Here is a 19,196-nt window from a genome sequence, read left to right as displayed (position 1 = left end):
CAACAGGGGATGGATCACCTGGTGATTAATTGTTCTCTTCATTCCCTCTGGGGCACCTGGCATTAGCCACTGTTGGAAGACAGGATACTGGGCTAGACATTTGGTCTGACCCAGTATGGCCATTCTTATGTTCTTAATCTGACATGGGGGTAATTCCTTCCCAGCCCATATATTGTGATCAGTTATACCCTGAGTGTGTGTGCAAGAACCAGCCAGCCAAGCACCTGAGAGAGATAACGCTCAGTGCCATCTCAGTGCCCTGGCTATACCTGATGCTTCAGAGAAAGGAAATAAGAAAAATGCCTCAGAATACCCTGGGGGTGGTGGGATCCCTTCCTGATCCCTGCAGGTGGCTGGCTGAAACCCTGAAAACATGTTATAAACTTCAAGAATAAAGAACATAAGTTATAAATTTTCTGTTTTTGTTTTATTTAATTGTTCCTGGGAATTTGTCTGTAAAAAAAAACAATAATATTTTTTCTGGCTAAATATCGGGGTTTATTTTGATGGAAAGAAGGACAGGGGGAAAAAGGTATTCAATAGATTAATGCACTGGTGAATGGAATTCAGTGTGGTTTGCTGTGGAACTAAAACAGAACTCAAAACACAATATTGGTAAACAATATGGCTGTAATCCCCAAATAAAACTTTTCATTTGAATAAACATTTTACTCTTATACACTTAGAACTATTAGCCTACAAAGATTTACATTTAATAATTGGGCCACACCATTTACAGTGCATACACTCAGTGTCATGCTTTTCTCCCATTTTTGTTTCTTTTTTAAATTTTTGAATACTTCCTTTTGTTCTGAAACATATTCGGACACAAATTTTCATTTTCTTCCCATTTTAGTGTGTCAGATCTTTAAACCGTAATCTGCTAACAGCTTGAAATATATACTTAGTGGGTGTGAGATTCATCAGTACATTCAGATGTGCATGGACTTCAGAGCTTCCGTGCATGCCTGTTTATTTATTGTGTGAGTCTTCTAGGCTAATACATAGCCTTACTTCAACAGGCAGCTTTGCATATACACACAGACTAATGTATTATCATAATACATATATCTCATACTTAGTGTGACGGCTTCGGTCACAGAGACACACACACACACACACACACCCCGGGACTGATGTGTTGAAACTACCTTTGAGGCAGTTTTTCCTGTCAGCTTGGGACTCCAAAACCCTGTCTTGTTGAGCCAGACATGCAAGCCTGCTGCAACACAGATGCAGGGTCTGAACCACATCCCCATAGCTGCAGGCTTTAACTGAAAACTACTCAGCAGATATCCTGTCTCCAGCACCCAGACACCCAGCTCCCAATGGGATCCAAACCCCAAATAAATCTGTTTTACTCTGTATAAAGCTTATACAGGGTAAACTCATAAATCTTCTGCCCTCTATAACACTGATAGAGAGATATGCACAACTGTTTGCTCCCCCAGGTATTAATCATTCACTCTGGGTTCAATAATAAACAAGAGTGATTTTATTAAGAAGAAAAAGTAGTATTTAAGTGGTTCCAAGTAATAACAGACAGAACAAAGTAAGTTACCAAGCAAAATAAAACAAAACACACAAATCTAAGAAACTGAATACAGGTAAATCTTACCTTCAGAGATGTCCCAATAAGCTTCTTTCACAGACTAGACTCATTCCTAGTCTGGGGCCAATCTTTTTCCCTGGTACAGTCCTTGTTCCAGCTCAGATGATAACTAGGAGATTTCTCATGACTGAAAGCCCCCTTTGTTCTGTTCCACCCCCTTTTATATCTTTGGCACAAGGCAGGAATCCTTTGTCTCTCTGGGTTCCCATCTTTCCCTCTAAATGGAAAAGCACCAGGTTTAAGATAGATTCCAGTATCATATGACATGGTCATATGTCACTGTAGGACCTCATTCTTCATTACCCACAGGCTGGCCCAATGTCCACAAGAAGGTTTGCAGGTAAATAAACCATCTACAGCTAATTGTCCTAGTCAGTGGGTACCATCAAGATTCTAAAGCACCATTAATGGCCTACACTTTGCATAATTACAATAGGACCTCAGAGTTAACTTAATATTTCTAGTTTTAGATACATACAAATAGGATGAACACACTCAGTAGATTATAAGCTTTGTAATACCTTGCAAGAGAACTTTTGCATAAAACATATTCCAATTACATTATATTTACATTCCAAACATATTTTCATAAAGGATATGGAGTGCAATGTCACACATTGTATTGTATTTTCCTAATACATTTTTTATATACTTGAATGATACAAAAGTAGGATGATCAGAAAAAATGAATATTCTTTGTAAAATCTGGATTTTTTTTGGTAAAAATTGGTTTAAACTGAAAATGAAGGGGCTTACTTATAAACCACAAGTGAGTCCCAGAGCAAGGGAGTCCTGCCCCCACCATCACATGCAACCCTGTCATACAGTTGTCCTAATATATTTGTCCATCTCTCTCTTAAAACTAATTAAGTCATTTGCCCCCACAACTGGTATTGGTAGGCTGTTCCAGAACCTCACGTCTGATGGTTAGAAATCTTCTAATTTCCAACCTGAATTTATTCATGACCAGTTTATGTCTATTGTTTCATGTGCCAAAATTGTCCTTTAGCTAAAATAGTTCTTCACCCTCCCTGGTATATTCCTCCTAATGTATTTATAGAGAAAAATCATATCTCCTCTCAGCCTTCCTTTTGCAAGACTAAACAAGCCGATCTCTTTCAGTCCCCTCTCATAATCATCATAGTAGTTCTTGTCTGCACCTGTTCCAGTTTTTTGAACATGGGTGACCAGAATTGTACACAGTATTTCAAATGAGATCTTACCAATATCTTGTACAATGGGCATCAATACTTCTCTATTGGAAATGTGTTGTCTAATACATACTAGGATCCCATTTGCCTTTTTCATATCCACATCACATTGGTGCCTCATAGTCATCCTGTGATCAGCTCACACACCCAGGTCTCTCTCCTCCTCTGTCTCATCCAACTCATTCAACTGATTAGCAATGCTGGAAAACCTACTCGCTTTCTGTTGTTTTAATATCTTTTGGTCTGCTTTTATATTGATAAAGCACTTGTACTATATATTTTTTGAAAGCAGTATCTCCTCTGTCCATCCCATAGAAATAAATACATAATAAATAATAAATAATAATAATAATAATAAAAAAGTAAAATAGATGGTAAAGAAGATGATGATCCTCTTACTACAAGCCAAGAGGAAAGAGAGAAAGGACAAACCCCAATAGTTCTTAAAGTTATTGCGGATATGAACTTTTAAGATGCTCAAATAACATGACAATGAGGATAAATACTGTAAGTAGATGATTGACTCACAGATTTTTAGGAAGTGTTGTGGTTGGGATTTTATCTACATAACATACCTAAAGACAAGGCAGACATGTGGGGAAAGAAGTGATACACCAAATCCTCTAAATAAGATTTTTCTATATTAAGACAGCTAATTCCATATTTGGGATGCTCAAGTCAGCACTTAAGTGCCCAGGTGGTTTTTGTAGTGCAGATCCTAGCACCAAAAATGTAAAATTTGATATGTTAAGTGACCAGATTTGAAAATTGGACTCCTATACAGTTGTGATATGCTTTTTTCTATTACCCAGCACAAGATATATTTGTTATGATGTGTCTATCATTTTTAAAATGGAAAAAAATTGATATGAATTATAGTAAAACTTAACAAATCATTAAAAAATAAAGTAACCTAATACAGCTATCTCAGATTTCATACGGAGGAAAAAGTTGATAGGCTGGTATTTAAATTTGTTGTGGTTCATTTCTGGTAAGTGAAAAGGGGTGGGGGGAATGTTTGGTCTAGTTGTTCTGATTGGATAATAAAGCATTTAGCAAGAGCAGACATTTTTCTTTTTAACTGCTGTCTTAGTGAGTAATTACTGCAGTTTACAGTCTAGGACAGAGTCATTCTGAAAGTTTTATATGGTTTTAAAGCTCCAACATCATTTTTATCAAAATGAAATGCACAGAATCTGTAAAGCAGTAACCTCCTAACTTGATATACTACAGAAATATATTATCTCCTTTAGAGTTAACGAATAGAAGAACCATTCATTCCTTTAAAGGCCAAATTTGCTTTTCATTTACATCATGGTTTTATTTCAGACGTATGAGCACCAATAGTACCCATGCACTTCATTTGGAGTGGGTGGTGTTCAGCACTTATAAAAATCAAATCCTACGGTAACATAAAAAAAAAAACACATTACTGCATGAGACCAACATCCATCTAGTCCAACATCCATCTCTTACAGTTACAAAACTCCACATAATGGATAACTCTGGAATAACTTGCCTATTAGGGAAACCTCTTTTTAATCCTCTTCAATTTATAGTTGACTTACACCCTGAAATAGTAGGGGTGTGTGTGCGTGTAATACCCTAGCTAATGTAATAATAGATGGCCCTCAGTTTCTATATAATTTTCAAATTCGGTTTTGAGTCCAGCTGTTCTGAATACAGTACTGTGTAATTAAAACAGTATTTCCTCTGATCTGTTTTAAATGTGCTGTCTTTCAATTAATTTAATGCCCCCTTGTTCTTGTATTTTAGACAGGTTAAACAGGGCCACCAGTTTAGCAATGAGAGCTTCAGAGTACTCTACACTTTCAAAAATCAGATCACTCCTGGATTTTGGTACCTAATATTAGGTATCCTTAGCAAAAATACAAAGGATACTTTGGTACATAGCTTCTACTGAATGAATCCTTTATAAGATGCACTCTTGTTAATTCCTTTATTGTATTTAATACAAAAGGGCTAACAGAATTGACTTACAGTATGGAAAGTTACTTGAAGAACTAAATATGTTTTACTTGATTAAATTGCTAGTGTAACTGTCTAGAAGTATTTGAGCATATGGAGATCATTGCGGATATGCAGCTGAACCTGAGCCCCCACTGTGATGCTGTGGCCAAAAGAACTAATGCAATCCTGGGATGCATAAACAAGGGGATCTTGAGTAGGATTTGTGAGGTTATTTTACCTCTGAGTTTGGCACTGGTATGACTATTGCTGGAATACTCTGTTCAGTTCTGGTGCCCACGATTCAAAAAGGATGTTGATAAATTAGAGAGGGTACAGAGAAGAGCCACAACAATGATTAAAGGATTAGAAAACGTGCCTTATTCTGATTGACTCAAAGAGCTCAATTTATTTAGTTTAACAAAGAGAAGGTTAAAGGGTGACTTGATTACAGTGTCTAAGTATCTACCTGGGAAACACATATTTAATAATGGCATTTTCAATCTAACAGAGAAAAATATAACACAATCCAATGACTGGATGTTGAAGCTAGACAAATTCAGATGAAAAATAAGTCATACATTTTTAACCGTGAGAGTAATTAACCTTTAGGGGGAAAATTACCAAATGATCATGGTGGATTCTCCATCACTGACATCATTTAAATCAAGATTGAATGTTCTTCTAAAAGATTTCCTCTGAGAATTATTTTGGGGCAGTTCTATGGTCTGTGTTTTACAGGAGGTTGGATTAGATTATCACAATGATCTCCTTCTGGCCTTGGAATCAGTGAATCATCTTAGTGTTCAGTATTTGTGGAACTGCTAGCACTTTGGGGTCCTCATCTGTGACTGGGGCTCCTAGGTGCTACTTCCATACAAATAAATAATAATAATAATTAGAAGAATGTAAATACCCTGAAGGAAAGGGAATTGTGTAGGGAGGTACAAGAGGATGAACTGAAGAGTAGCAGGATGAAACTCAAAGAAAAATGTCCTGAACATCAGGGAAATAATGAATACCTGAGAGTATTTAGTACTAAACTGATATCCATGAGAGCTGGTTAAAGCCACAATAAGGGAGTTATTTTTGACTAGAAAGAGTACACCACACATAATATACTGTAAGGAAAACCCTGCTCTATTTGGCATATGACCAAGATGACCTTTATTTATCCCCAGTTTCTCTTTCTCTGTTATCTGACAACATTTATAGTCTTCATGTAAAGCACCATGCTCACCTATTGCAATATATAAATAATGATCATAGTACCAAAATGGTTGAACTGAGGAACCATGACTCTTGAAAGTTGGTAGATGTACTTTTCTGCACATTACTACCGATATTCTGAAGCATCAGGTATCAAAGCATGTGCTTGTTATTCCAAATTGCCTTTTGACCTATTTTCCTTTCAGATTTTCTCTCCTTATTTAAACGCTCCTATTTAAAAATAGCATTCCTTATTATAATTCTTTATTAGTTGGCCTTCCAGAGTGAAAACTTAAGGATGTTCACAATTTACAGCAAAACTGCTCACTGCATGTTCTCCCCTAACATTAGAATTCATAAATGTTTTAACTATGAAACCCTTGAATAGCTTGGCCTTAAATATATCATTGATCTCCTGTCATCAACCTTCCATTCTGCCCTTTCCATTTTCCATATTCAAACTTACTTATTATTCCTCAGATACAAACTGAGGCTCTGATTCAGGAAAGCAAGTGCTTAAATCATATTGAAGTTAATGAGATTTCAGCAGGTGCTTAAAATTTAAACATGTACTTAAGTGCTCTCCAGAATAGGGATGGTCTTAAGCATTTACCTAAGTTCTTTTCTGATTCAGGACCTCTGTCAATGCTATTCAAAAGTTATAGAACAAAGCCCACTATGTACGAGACTGAGAGCTTGTCTACATTTATGCATCTCTATTTTCACTTCCCAGAATATTAATTCAGTTGAGTATTTAATAATGTTATTGTTGCAGGTGTTTTACTATACTTTCAAATGTAAAATATATTATTCTAAGTAGTGGTATATTTCAAACAAAATAATTAAAATCTCCATATTTTTAGAATATTTGATAAGACAGTACACCAATGAATAAGGTATTTTAAAACGTTGTATGCCTCCTGTAAAATGATGGGATTAGGAAGAGCAGAGAATAGAGGAAAAAAATGAATAAGAAAACTGTCTTAAGGGAAACTTACCAGGATAAGCACTTGGTTTAGGAATCTTTAGTACATTATGTACTTCCGTAACTAGTATATATAGCACCTTTTATCAGAAAATGTCAAAGCATTTTTTTTAAAAGGAAGGTCAGATTTGGGGTTTAAACATTTGTATAGTGCTTTTCTATTTTAGAATTTAGAATAGCTTACTGTTCCCGCTTGCATAAATACTTTTGTTACCCAGAGCTATTCTTTAATGGGAGCCATTAAAAATCAATATACTTTTGTTACCCAGAGCTCTTTTTACATACTTGATCCATTGTTTCTAACCAATTTTATTAGTCTGTTCTCCCTAAATTACTAGCTTTTAACATTGATATACTGATATGTTTCTGTTACTCTTTGAGAGAGCATAAAGAAGACAAGAGGAAAGTGGCTATGATATACAACATATATAATACTCAACTTTAAAAAAAAGTTTTTTACATATCAAGCAGGATATTTGTGGGTCAAAAGGGAGTGATTTGATACAGCTCCAGGAGCTTGCTATATGTAAAAATAAAACATACATTAGTAATGTGTGTATGTAGTGAGGTTTTCCTTTCCTAATTCTCATTCATTGAGTGACATTGTCAATAGATGGAAGCATAAAATGAATTCCAAAGATTTAGTAGTTTGTTACCTTCTCTGTCACCATATACGAATTGTACAGGGTTACAACACTTCTAATGCTCTCCGGTCCAAACTTACACTTAGTACAACTGCTTAGTAAAATTACATTAGTTCAGATATTTAGAAATAAGTACCTAAATGGTGCCTACAAAATCCATCCACACAAACAGTAATATGCAAACACCAAGTAAATATAGGGTAAACCTGGTGTGACAAAGCTCTGTCTTTGTCTCCATGGGTCCCACATTTCCTCACAGATTCCACTAGCCTCAGAGGCTCACTGTGACCCTCCACATAACCCTTCTCTCTCTAGGGAAAAGGGTCACAGTCTACTGAGCCATTTTCATAAGCCAGCAAAGGAGGTGAGGAGAAACTATCTTCCCTTGCAGTTTCTGTTATCTCCCAGTCTCAGTGATTAATCAGGGGGTGCAAAGGGGGGAACACAGGCCCACCCTCTACTCTGGGCTCCAGCCCAGGGACCCTAATAGTATCAGCTATAGTAGCTGACCTTTTAGAAACATGACACATACAATTCACTGTGCTACTTCCCCACAGCAGCCCCCACTTCCTCAAGGTCCACTTTACCTTACTTCAGGGTCTCCTTCCTTATGCCTGATATGGTATGTACTGCACAGTCTCTCCAACAGCACAACTTCCTCCCACAACTCCTGACATCCACACCCACCTGACTAGCTGGGAGGTTTTTAACTAGTTTCAGCCAGCCCCTGATTGGCTTCAGGTGTTCCAATCAACCAATCTCCCTGCCTTCTGGAAAGTTCTTAATTGGCTCCAGGTGTCTTAACTGACCTGGAGCAGCTGCCATTTAACTTATCCTGGTACCAGGGATTTGTTTAGCCTGGAGCTAATATATCTATCTCCCACTGCTTTTCTATAGCCATCTGGCCTTGCCCCATCACACTGGATTATCCAAATTTCAGATTTCTAAGCTTATGTTTCTATTCCCTAAATCTGAGTTTTTATAGGAATCAATTTTCCTTTGTCTTATTCTCCAATAATAAGAGGTTTATGTGTTTAGATTTTCAAGTAATTGGATTTTATCTGTGTTTACTTGTGTTTACTTGTATTCTCAATTAACTATTTTTTCTTCTTCTACTGCATCTTTTGGTTTTGAGATAATCATGGTGAAAGACACCTCGGAGATAACTAAAACAGACAACAGATATTTCAAGTGTTCAACTCAATGTCTCCCCTTCTAAAAAATTACAGATCCTACCATACTATAATTTCTTTTTAAATTTACTTACTGATTTGGGCAATCTGGTTCATCAGGCACCCATATCCCATGAATCTTGATTACAACTCCTGTGCCAGTTTCAAGAGATGCAGTCATTTTATTACTGTAAATTTAGCAGAAAGCAGCATAAGTGTTCATCTATGTCTGCAGTGTTAAATCAGATTGCTACTAACATACACAGCTGAAGCAGAAATAATCCAGAAAAGCCATGAGAAACTCTCAAATGAATAGCTAAATAATGTATCTGAAAACAATTAGCGTACATCTCTGTAAACCACTTTGTGGAATACTATAGAAAGTTAACAAAGAACTCTGACTAATAAGTATATTTGTGATCATTTAAATATGAATGTTTTTTACCTATAATGGGAGCCATTAAAAAGCAACATTTATCCAGTTACCATGCTGTGGTGTACAAAAGTGTTTCCCAAAATTCTGAATAGTAAATACCTCCCATATTTCATATACTGTGGGGAAGTAATTGTTCTAAATGTGTTTTCATGATCCACACAGCATTGCCCATTTCTTGTACGAAAGGTTTTGAAATGAATAAGCTTGACAGAATCTTGCCTGCAACAAGATGATATATTTAGTGTTACTTTTGTAATCAATATTGTTAATTTCCTGGTGTCTTTCCCTTTGCATAGTACTATTTATCCAGGAATACTGTATCATTATTGATTCATGATTGTGTCATTCACAGATATTGGCTGACCTAGAAAATCATGCACTTTTTAAGGATGACTTGGAATGTCAGAAGCTAATTCTGGAAGCTATGAAATACCATCTTTTACCAGAAAGGAGAACTCTAATGCAAAGTCCAAGGACTAAACCTAGAAAATCTACAGTTGGAACACTGTATGCTGTTGGAGGAATGGACAACAACAAAGGTATTAGCTTATTGTTTGTTTCTTTTTTCTTTAAACAGGTTATGCTTTGCAGCTGTGACTATATTTTGTCTGATGGCAAATAATGAAATAATTTTCTATTCAAAAGGTTTGGGGGTCTAATCCAACGAGAAGTAACTTTGCAGGCTATTGGCTTATAGAAATTCCACTAGTTTTCAGAGGCAAAATGTAACTATCAGATAGGGATATTCCCTCTCTAACAGATGTAAAATGACTCATTCCCAAGAACTGAGTCCTGAAATGCACCTAACTTTATGCTAATAAATATCACATAAGGTCTGGGAAATGATGTTTGGGATTCCACTGAGTATTCCTTGAGAATTTCTTGCCCTAACACCGTCAAGATGGGTTCCTCCCTTTTTAAAAGGTACCACTTACAAATCTTTATTTTCTATTTTTCACTTATGGGGCTAAGAAAATGTTATCACCATTTTTAAAATGCTCCATTTTTATGACGATTAAATTGCTTGTTAATTGAAAAAAAAATTGAAGTTATAAGGATTATATTTGCCAGGAATCATTTCATTTAAAGTGGAGAAATTAGAAAGCAATGGAAACTGGAGCAGTCTTTGTGGTGAACATTTTAAGAATACTACTTTTGTACCTTTAAAATTGGTAAAGGAATCAAAGTGATTTAATTATTTTGAAACCAAGGAAATCATTGTACTAAAATGGTGTTACAGAGCCTTATAATGAGACTTTATAATGAGACAGGCTTTCCTTGCATTTCTAAAGGCTCACTAACAACAAACCCACAGTATCCTCCTGTCAAGGTTCCTTCCCCACTCTGAACTCTAGGGTACAGATGAGGGGACCTGCATCAAAACCCCCCTAAGCTTATTTTTTACCAGCTTTGGCCCCCAAGCAGAGACAAAAAAAACTCTAACTGCTTTCAACTTAAAACCTGCTTTCCAGCAGCCCAAAGGGAAAAAAATGTCCTTTTTTAAAATCTGTGCTTCTGGTTAAAAAAACCTCAAATTGATCTCAAAATGATTTCAAGTTAATCCCACCGCTCTGCCACCATGTCAAGGTTCCTTCCCCACTCTGAACTGTAGGGTATAGATGAGGGGACCTGCATGAAAACCCCCCTAAGCTTATTTTTACCAGCTTAGGTTAAAACTTCCCCAAGGTACAAACCATTTTACCTTTTGTCCCTGGACTTTATTTCTGCCACCACCAAGTGTCTAACAAAATTTAACCGGGAAAGAGCCCACTTGGAAATGTCTTTCCCCCAAAAATCCCCCAAGCCCTACACCCCCTTTTCTGGGGAAGGCTTGATAAAAATCCTCACCAATTTGCATAGGTGAACACAGACCCAACCCCGAGGGAAGGCTAACCCCCTCTAAATCCCTCCTGGCCAGAGGAAAAACAATTTCACCTGTAAAAGGTTAAGAAGCTAAAGATAACCTCGCTGGCACCTGACCAAAATGACCAATGAGGAGACTAGATACTTTCAAAGCTGGGAGGCGGGGGTGGACAAAGGGTTCTCTCCATCTGTGTGTTTTTTTTTCCGGGACCAGAGCAGGAATGCAGGTCAGAACTCCTGTAAAGGGTTAATAAGCAATCTAGATATGCGTTAGATTCTGTTTTGTTTAAATGGCTGATAAAATAAGTTGTGCTGAATGGAATATATATTCTGTTTTTTGTGTCTTTTTGTAACTTAAGGTTTTGCCTAGAGGGATCCTCTATGTTTTGAATCGGATTACCCTGTAAGGTATTTACCAGTCTGATTTTACAGAGGTGATTCTTTTACTTTTTCTTCAATTAAAATTCTTCTTGTAAGAACCTGATTGCTTTTTCCTTGTTCTTAAGATCCAATGGTTTGGATCTGTGTTCACCTATGCAAATTGGTGAGGATTTTTATCAAGTCTTCCCCAGGAAAGGGGGTGTAGGGCTTGGGGGGATTTCAGGGGGAAAGACATTTCCAAGTGGGCTCTTTCCCAGTTATATTTTGTTAGACACTTGGTGGTGGCAGCAATAAAGTCCAGGGACAAAAGGTGAAATAGTTTGTACCTTGGGGAATTTTTAACCTAAGCTGGTAAAAATAAGCTTAGCGGGTCTTTCATGCAGGTCCCCCCATCTGTACCCTAGAGTTCAGAGTGGGGAAGGAACCTTGACACCTCCACTTTCATGCCAGCCTTTAGGCTGAAGATCGTATTTTCAAACGTCAGTTCTAGTATGAAAAGTATTGACTTACAACCAATAAAGAAAAGATAAAATATATGTCTTTCACAGTTCACATCTAAACTTTTGGAATGTACATTCACAGTCACAAGTGTATATAATATGAATAAGACCATTCCTTCCATACTGATAAGTCACACTTCCATGGGACTGTATGATAAAATGAATCACACATTATGGCTACTGGTATTCTGTATAGCACTTTAAATTTTTTTGTAAAACCCTTGAAGTGTCCAGGTTTTATTAAATAGCTGCACAGCTTCTAATTCAATTGAGTTTATTTCAGTCATATGTAACCTTTCTCCAGTCTTATGTAACCCTGTCAGAAGCAACAAGAGTCAGATTCAGTATCTAGGGGTTGTTCTTAAAATTACAAAACAAAAATGGCTTGAGCTCCCACTCAAAAATCTGGAAAAAGTAAATATCTCCTCTCTGTGCCTCTAATAGGCAGTACTTCCCCACTCACACATCCTGAGTATGTATATAACAAAAAGAAAAGGTTTGTTAAGTGGAGAGGGAGCACAGCATTAATTTCAGAAAACAGCGACAATGACTCAAAAGTAAGGAGACAATAAGTAACATGCCTTCCCCACAGTATCTTGGCAGTCCTTTGCCTTAGTTTCCCACCTGCAGTGTGAAAGTCCAATAGATGAATGTCCCTGTAACATGCCACTTCCCCTTTTCTTCTGCTATACCTCACTCTTGTTGTCCAAGATCAGCAAAGCCCCAGAGTCCAGCAGTGCATTTAGGTAGGTTCACCTCCAGCTCCACATCCAGGTGGTGGTGTTGGTGGTGGTTGGACAAGTGATGCCTCTGCCACTGCTCACTACTGCCTCTTCTCACCACCACCTCCACTGCTGCTCTGCTGTGTCGTTGGTCAAGTCCAGTCCAGTTTGGTTCTACAGCACCATGACCACCTAGGTATTAGTAATCACAGATGTAGGATTTGCTGGGTATGGGGCACCTTTGATGCTGATTCTGTGTCTCTTACCATATTGCAATTAGGTGCAATGCCATGTTCTGAGGTTTTACTACTGAGCTCAGTTCTTAGTGATTTCAGCTCTTAGTGATTTCACTGAGTAATGGGAAGACTCACTGTTGCTGTCCCCTCTGTGTTATCTGTCACTGGAACACTGTATCCACACCAGGCCTAAGGCTCAGCTCCCTGGACAAACATAGCAGTGATTTCAGCTCTGGTGATCTCTGAGAAGGGACAAAAAGTGTCAACTGAGTCTAATCAGTTCCGTCTTTAAGTACTGGAGTGAGAGGGTCAAATAGCATCTAGAACTCCTAAAACAGAATCCTCACCATGCACTTGGAACACCTGTTCCCACGTCCTCTGACTTTCACTTTGCTACTCTGCACTTAGCAAGTGACATTTCAGATTAGGTTGACTCCTCAATTAGGGCATATTAAGTACAGTTCTATTGCCCTGTAGTCATGCAATAAGGATTGCAATATTTCATTACCCCTGCAGCCAAGACAAGTGAATTTTAACCCAAAACAATCAAAGTTGATCAACCTGGCAAAGCAGGTCTATTGATCACCTTAGCAAAGTAGTCCATGCAAATATGGTTTATAGAGCCCTGCACAAATACAAAATTTGTATCCTCATCCGATCCGTGATCTGCAGACATGGTCCATGGATATGAAGCAGATATCTGCATATTTGCTGGGCTCTAGATATACAATCTGGATCCGCATCCATCCGTGATCTACAAACATGGTCCCTGGATATTTGTGGCTATGAAGCAGATATCCACAGATTTGTGGGGCTCTAATTGCTCCTGAGGTCTTTTCCCCCAATTTATCAATAGATGACAGGAGACAGCTCATTCAGACCACTGGCTTACACATTTGGAAAAACATACACACAAAACAATTTTGCCCTTATATATAAAAGTACCATCAATAAAGTGCAGATTCATAGACTATGAGTGTGCAACAGATTAGAGTTAATCTGGAATTTTTTTAATATTAAAGCACTGTTGCTAATGAAGCTTGAGAACTTAAAATGGGCCAGAAATGTACAAAGGATATTGTAGGTTTTGATCAAAGAGGGGCAACTATGTGATAAAACATGAAGGAGGGTGGGAGAAGAAAGGGACTGAAAATATCAGAGTCATGTAAGTGTATTAAGGAGTATATTGAAAAGACAGTAAAAAAGCTCAGGAGAGATGTCCTTCTTATCTACCCTGGATATACCTATGTTTGCCCATGTATTTAAGAAAGTTGTCATTGAATAACATAAACACCTATATGTAGCTGTCAGCTATTGGTTTGCATTATAGACTTTTCCTTCAGAGAAGCTTGAGAATATAGAAGCTTGACACATGTTTACAAGTCACAAATTCTTTGAATCCTAATTTCATTCTCCCCTGGAAATGTGTTTCTGAAAATTACGAATTTGGTAGTAGGAAATCAGAGGCAGCTTGAAATGATCTTTTGAAACTCATCTCTAATTAGGTATTACAAGGTTTGCTTTGATTTTGTGTGTGTGTGTATGTATATATATATATAGATATATAGATATATATAAAGGAACTGCACGATGTAAATCCACAGCAAATTTACTATGTTGCATATTGATAGTTTCCCATAACAAGTGTTTTTCTGGGCAATTCAGAATGTATGTTAATTTTTTGTCATGTGACATTTAAGGTATAACCTGTGCCCGCTTACCTGTCATAGTGCTTGTTGAAGGTTTTCTCACTGCTGGAAACTTATCTAATTCTTAGAGCTTGGCTATAAATAACTATTTGGTGTGGTGGGGATGGCATGAAGCCCAAATAAGGTACAACTGAGTATCTGTTGGTTTGCTGTACAAACCTGTTTTGTGTTTATGACAACATAAAAGAACATTCAGAAAAAGGTGGAAAAAAGTGGAAGTGGTATCAAGGCATGTAAATGTGAGAGAAGGTTGTGTGGTTTGAACATTTGCTGTGAATTCATAAAGTGACTCTTAACCTTTCATCCATATGATGATGCTATCCATGTATTTTCACCCATCAAAAGTTTATGTGTGGAAGTCATACGATCTTTTCTTCCACTTTCCTCATGAAAGTATTTGAATAGAATATGCACTGCTTGTTCACAAAGATGTACTTTACAATACCAGCTGTTGTTTTCCTCCAGGAATGAAACTCTTAAGTGGACGAATTAGATGTGCTAAGCAAGTTAGCAATTCAGTAGCTTGCGCATAAGGAAGGAGGTTGATGCTAGATATTATGAAATTATTTTAAGGTTACGTAGTACATCATATAACAATAGTGTAATGTGATAAAACAACTTTATTTTGAAATCTCTGCTGCAATTATTTTCTTCCTCATAAGAACAGAACATTAAACCCTATCAGCAAGTTACTGGTATCGTGACTTAAACAATAAATCAGTATTCCTACAGCATAGAAATAGCTTTACAAAATCAATAGGAGCAAATGTATTGTATTGTAAATGTTTAGCTCTCTATAGTGTACAATTTTTTTTTATTTTCTCACAATCTAAATCTAAAATAAAGATTTTTTTCAGGTTTGAATGAAAAGCCCATATACATGTATGGAATTGATAAGCAATAGTAGTTTGTGTTTGAAGGAAATTCAGTATCATTGGGCACATCAATGGAATCAAAGAAAGCAAATTGGATCTTAGGGACATGAATAGGACCAAATTTCATACACCTTAGCCACAAATAGTTCCATTGCCTTGTGTGAGTCAGGCTTGCAAGATTAGGGCTCATTATTGTCTAGGTTCATGTGAACAGGAGATGCAAGATTGAAATAAATAGGTCTGAGTATAAGAGGTAGCATGTGTCTCTTTAGAAGAATGAAAATATTGACTTCTTACAGAGGTCTTGGAATCCCAAATGCAGAACAATACTTATATGATATATTATGTCAGATAGTATATTGTGAGATTATTATGGGGAAAATATCCTTGCCGAGTAAAAGGAGATACTATAAATAATTGAATAGTGTTATAGAAGAAGCAGAATACTTATTGATCGATCATCAAGTTTCCTAACGTACCTCACTTGTTCCAGTAGGTAGACTACCAAGGGACTCTGCTAAACCACAGGAAAAAAAAAAGTAATACTGTCAGAGGAATTGTGATTGAAATGCATAGATAAATAAAACTCTTGCAACTAAGGTTTGGGGTTAGCTCAATCTTTAGTGAATCACAGTCTTGAAGTGAACACAAGGAAAGACAAACTTTAAAATAACTCAATCAAGAAACACTCCTATAAAGATCAGACAGGTTAATAATGGAGAGAGAGAGAAAAGTTGATCTACCGAAACAATGATTTTGAATTTATCTATTCACTTAAACTGGTGATCAAACATATCAAAACTATCAACAAAACTATCAATAGAATTACTTTTTGATGGGCAAGCATATAAAATGCATTATCAGTGTGCATCAACCTAAGCTAGAAAAAAAGAGTTTTTCCATTACTAACTGTATCAGACAAATATAAATGTCTTTGGTATCAAGTCTGAAGATACCAAACAGAGAAACTTTATGCTTTTAGGCTGAAATCCTGAGGTCCTCAATCACTTTGTACTCAGATCTTACTTAGCAAATTCCCACAGGCAATATTCTGCCTTTTCTATCACACTTTTAAATTATTAATCCCTTTTCATTTTAAGGTATATTTTCCTCTGAAATAATGTTACAGTTCTATTATCTGGCATGACATATAAGGATTTTATCATGCTCTGAGATTTAAAGTTCTTTAAAAAGGCAGTGTTTTGAATTTTTCTATATATGAAACACTTACTATACTTTTCATTCAGACCTTACTTATTTTGACCTTGTAACCTTTTTTTTTGTACCCATATAGACGAGCTTTGTAAATTATTCTGCAACAAATATTGGTCATACTACTCCTGGTAGTCCTTTTGAAGTCTGCTGGGACTGCTTGTCTAACTACAGTTTCTTGTCTGCAGGACTGGATTTTATGTCCTTTTGTGTCCTCCTTCTGAATTGCCTGATAAGATCACACCTTGAAAATCTATTTCCTTTATATTTATTTTAGTTAGAGTTTGCCTGAAAAAAATGTATAAGGACCCCCAAGATCTTGTTCATAGTGATCATTACAAACCACTCCGTCATCACATACAGAAAACAGTTTTGATGGATAATCATCATTTCCCATAATTTGAAGTGGTTTGCTATCACAAAGGAAAATTCTAGCTCTTCGTCGTAACTCTTCTTTATTTCACATTTTTTGTTGAAAATGCAGAGGATGCAGTCATTAAGTCAGGTACTTGTAAAAGCGTACATTGGTGGATATCTTGTATGTAAAATTTGAATGTATAGTGCTTATATTAACATAATATGCTTATAGTGAAGCCTGTCCTAAGGACCATATCCAGTAGGCATATCCTTTCTTAAGCTACCAGTTTAAAACATCTTTAACATTTCCAGCACAATTTAGTTCAAACTCTAGTTACAGACCAGCTCTCCAATGTGACCTCCTATTTTTGGTCTTTATAGAAAGACAGACTTTCACTGTTGTCAGGGTTCCCTCCCCACTCTGAACTCTGGGGTACAGATGTGGAGACCCACATGAAAAAACGCCTAAGCTTATTTTTACCAGCTTAGGTTAAAAACTTTCCCAAGGCACAAATTTTGCCTTGTCCTTGAACAGTATGCTATCACCACCAACTGATTTAGACAAAGAACAGGGAAAGGACCACTTGGAGTTTCTATTTCGCCAAAATATCCCCCCAAGCCCTTACACCCCCTTTCCTGGGGAGGCTTGAGAATAAACAAGATGAACACAAACCAGTCTTGGATTTTAAGACCCAAAAAACCCAATCAGATTCTTAAAAAAAACAGAACTTTATTAGAAGAACAAAAAAAGATAAGAGAACAACTCTGTAAGATCAGAATGGAAGATAATCTTACAAGCAGTCAGATTCAAACATAGAGAATCCCTCTAGGCAAAACCTTAAGTTACAAAAAGACACAAAAACAGGAACAAACCTTTCCTCCAGCACAGCGAATTTCACAAGCCAAAACAAAGAAAACCTAACACATTTTCTAGCTAGATTACTTACTAACTTTACAGGAGTTGGAGGGCTTACATCCTTGATCTGCTCCCGGCAAAGGTATCATACAGACAGACAAAAGCCTTTTCCCCCCCTCCAGATTTGAAAGTATCTTGTCCCCTCATTGGTCATTTTGGGTCAGGTACCAGCCAGGTTACCTGAGCTTCTTAACCCTTTACAGATAAAAGGACTTTGCCTCTGGCCAGGAGGGATTTTATAGCACTGTATACAGAAAGGTGGTTACCCTTCCTTTTATATTTATGATAACTATACATTATTTATTCATGTTCCACTTATTACTGAGGCCTTCCTCTCAAAGACTAAGTCTCCAGTATGATAAGATATTGTAACAAGCTTCTGAATGGAAAGAACCGGAGCACTTACTTCTATTCATGCTGTTGCATGAGCCAGTGTGTACATCAGCTCCTGGCTAGGGATGGTTTAGTTATAGACTGTCTTCAGCATATATTGTTTGTTAAATGTCATTACATTACTTTGTGAATAATTAGAAAATTTGGGAGCATTTTGTTTTATCTTTTAAAAAAAACTGTTGTTATAAACACAACCGACTAGAAAGATCTCAAAAGTTTGGGGGCTGAAAATGGCTTGTAAGAAGGAATGAACCAGTTGTTCTAGATGTGGACAAGAATAGTCCTTGAGAGTTAGATTGTGAAATCTAATCCCACTGTTTTTTATGCTTCATATTGCTGGAGCTGTTGAGTTGTTTATTACAACTATATAAGTTGTTTATTACTTCAACTGTTACAGAAGTACAAGTTAACCTTTCTTTAATTTTAGACATATTTCAAAACAAAATATTTCTTGAGGAGAAACAGAAGGTTGTAATGCATTTGAATGCATGCAAAATTGATATGCTTTAATTCCCTGAAAATGCCAATAATTTACCACAGTATTATGTAATGAATGTTCAGAAAACTGTTGTAAGATCAATAATACCTTTGCTAAATATCATGTTTTTAAACTGTAAGAGAAGATCTCACTGCTCCATACGTCAATTATAAAGTGCCTAGTCACAAAGATATTGTGTCAGTTTAGCGCAAACAAAAGGAGGATGGTAGAAAAAAGAAGCTCGTTGAACTGCATCTCTCACCTTTCATATAAATGTTTATTTTGAATTATTTAGAACTCATGTAAGGCAGACTGTA

At 36.7% G+C, this 19,196-nt stretch overlaps 1 protein-coding gene across 1 annotated transcript in view; it reads left to right on the top strand.

Annotated features, from left to right (window-relative positions):
- Positions 1-19,196, top strand: part of KLHL1 (kelch like family member 1) — a gene marked incomplete at its 5' end in the record, with an annotated part of 430,814 nt that overhangs the window by 301,438 nt on the left and 110,180 nt on the right. The window contains one exon of the mRNA XM_084617931.1: positions 9,590-9,776. Within this exon, the coding sequence (XP_084474057.1) occupies positions 9,590-9,776 (187 nt within the window). The remainder of the gene's footprint in view (positions 1-9,589; positions 9,777-19,196) is intronic.

The sequence above is a fragment of the Lepidochelys olivacea genome, assembly GCF_965140295.1.
Source record: "Lepidochelys olivacea isolate rLepOli2 genome assembly, chromosome: 1".
Classification (NCBI taxonomy): domain Eukaryota; kingdom Metazoa; phylum Chordata; order Testudines; family Cheloniidae; genus Lepidochelys; species Lepidochelys olivacea.
Note: the sequence above shows the minus strand (reverse complement) of the source record. Positions and strands in the feature narration are given on the sequence as shown.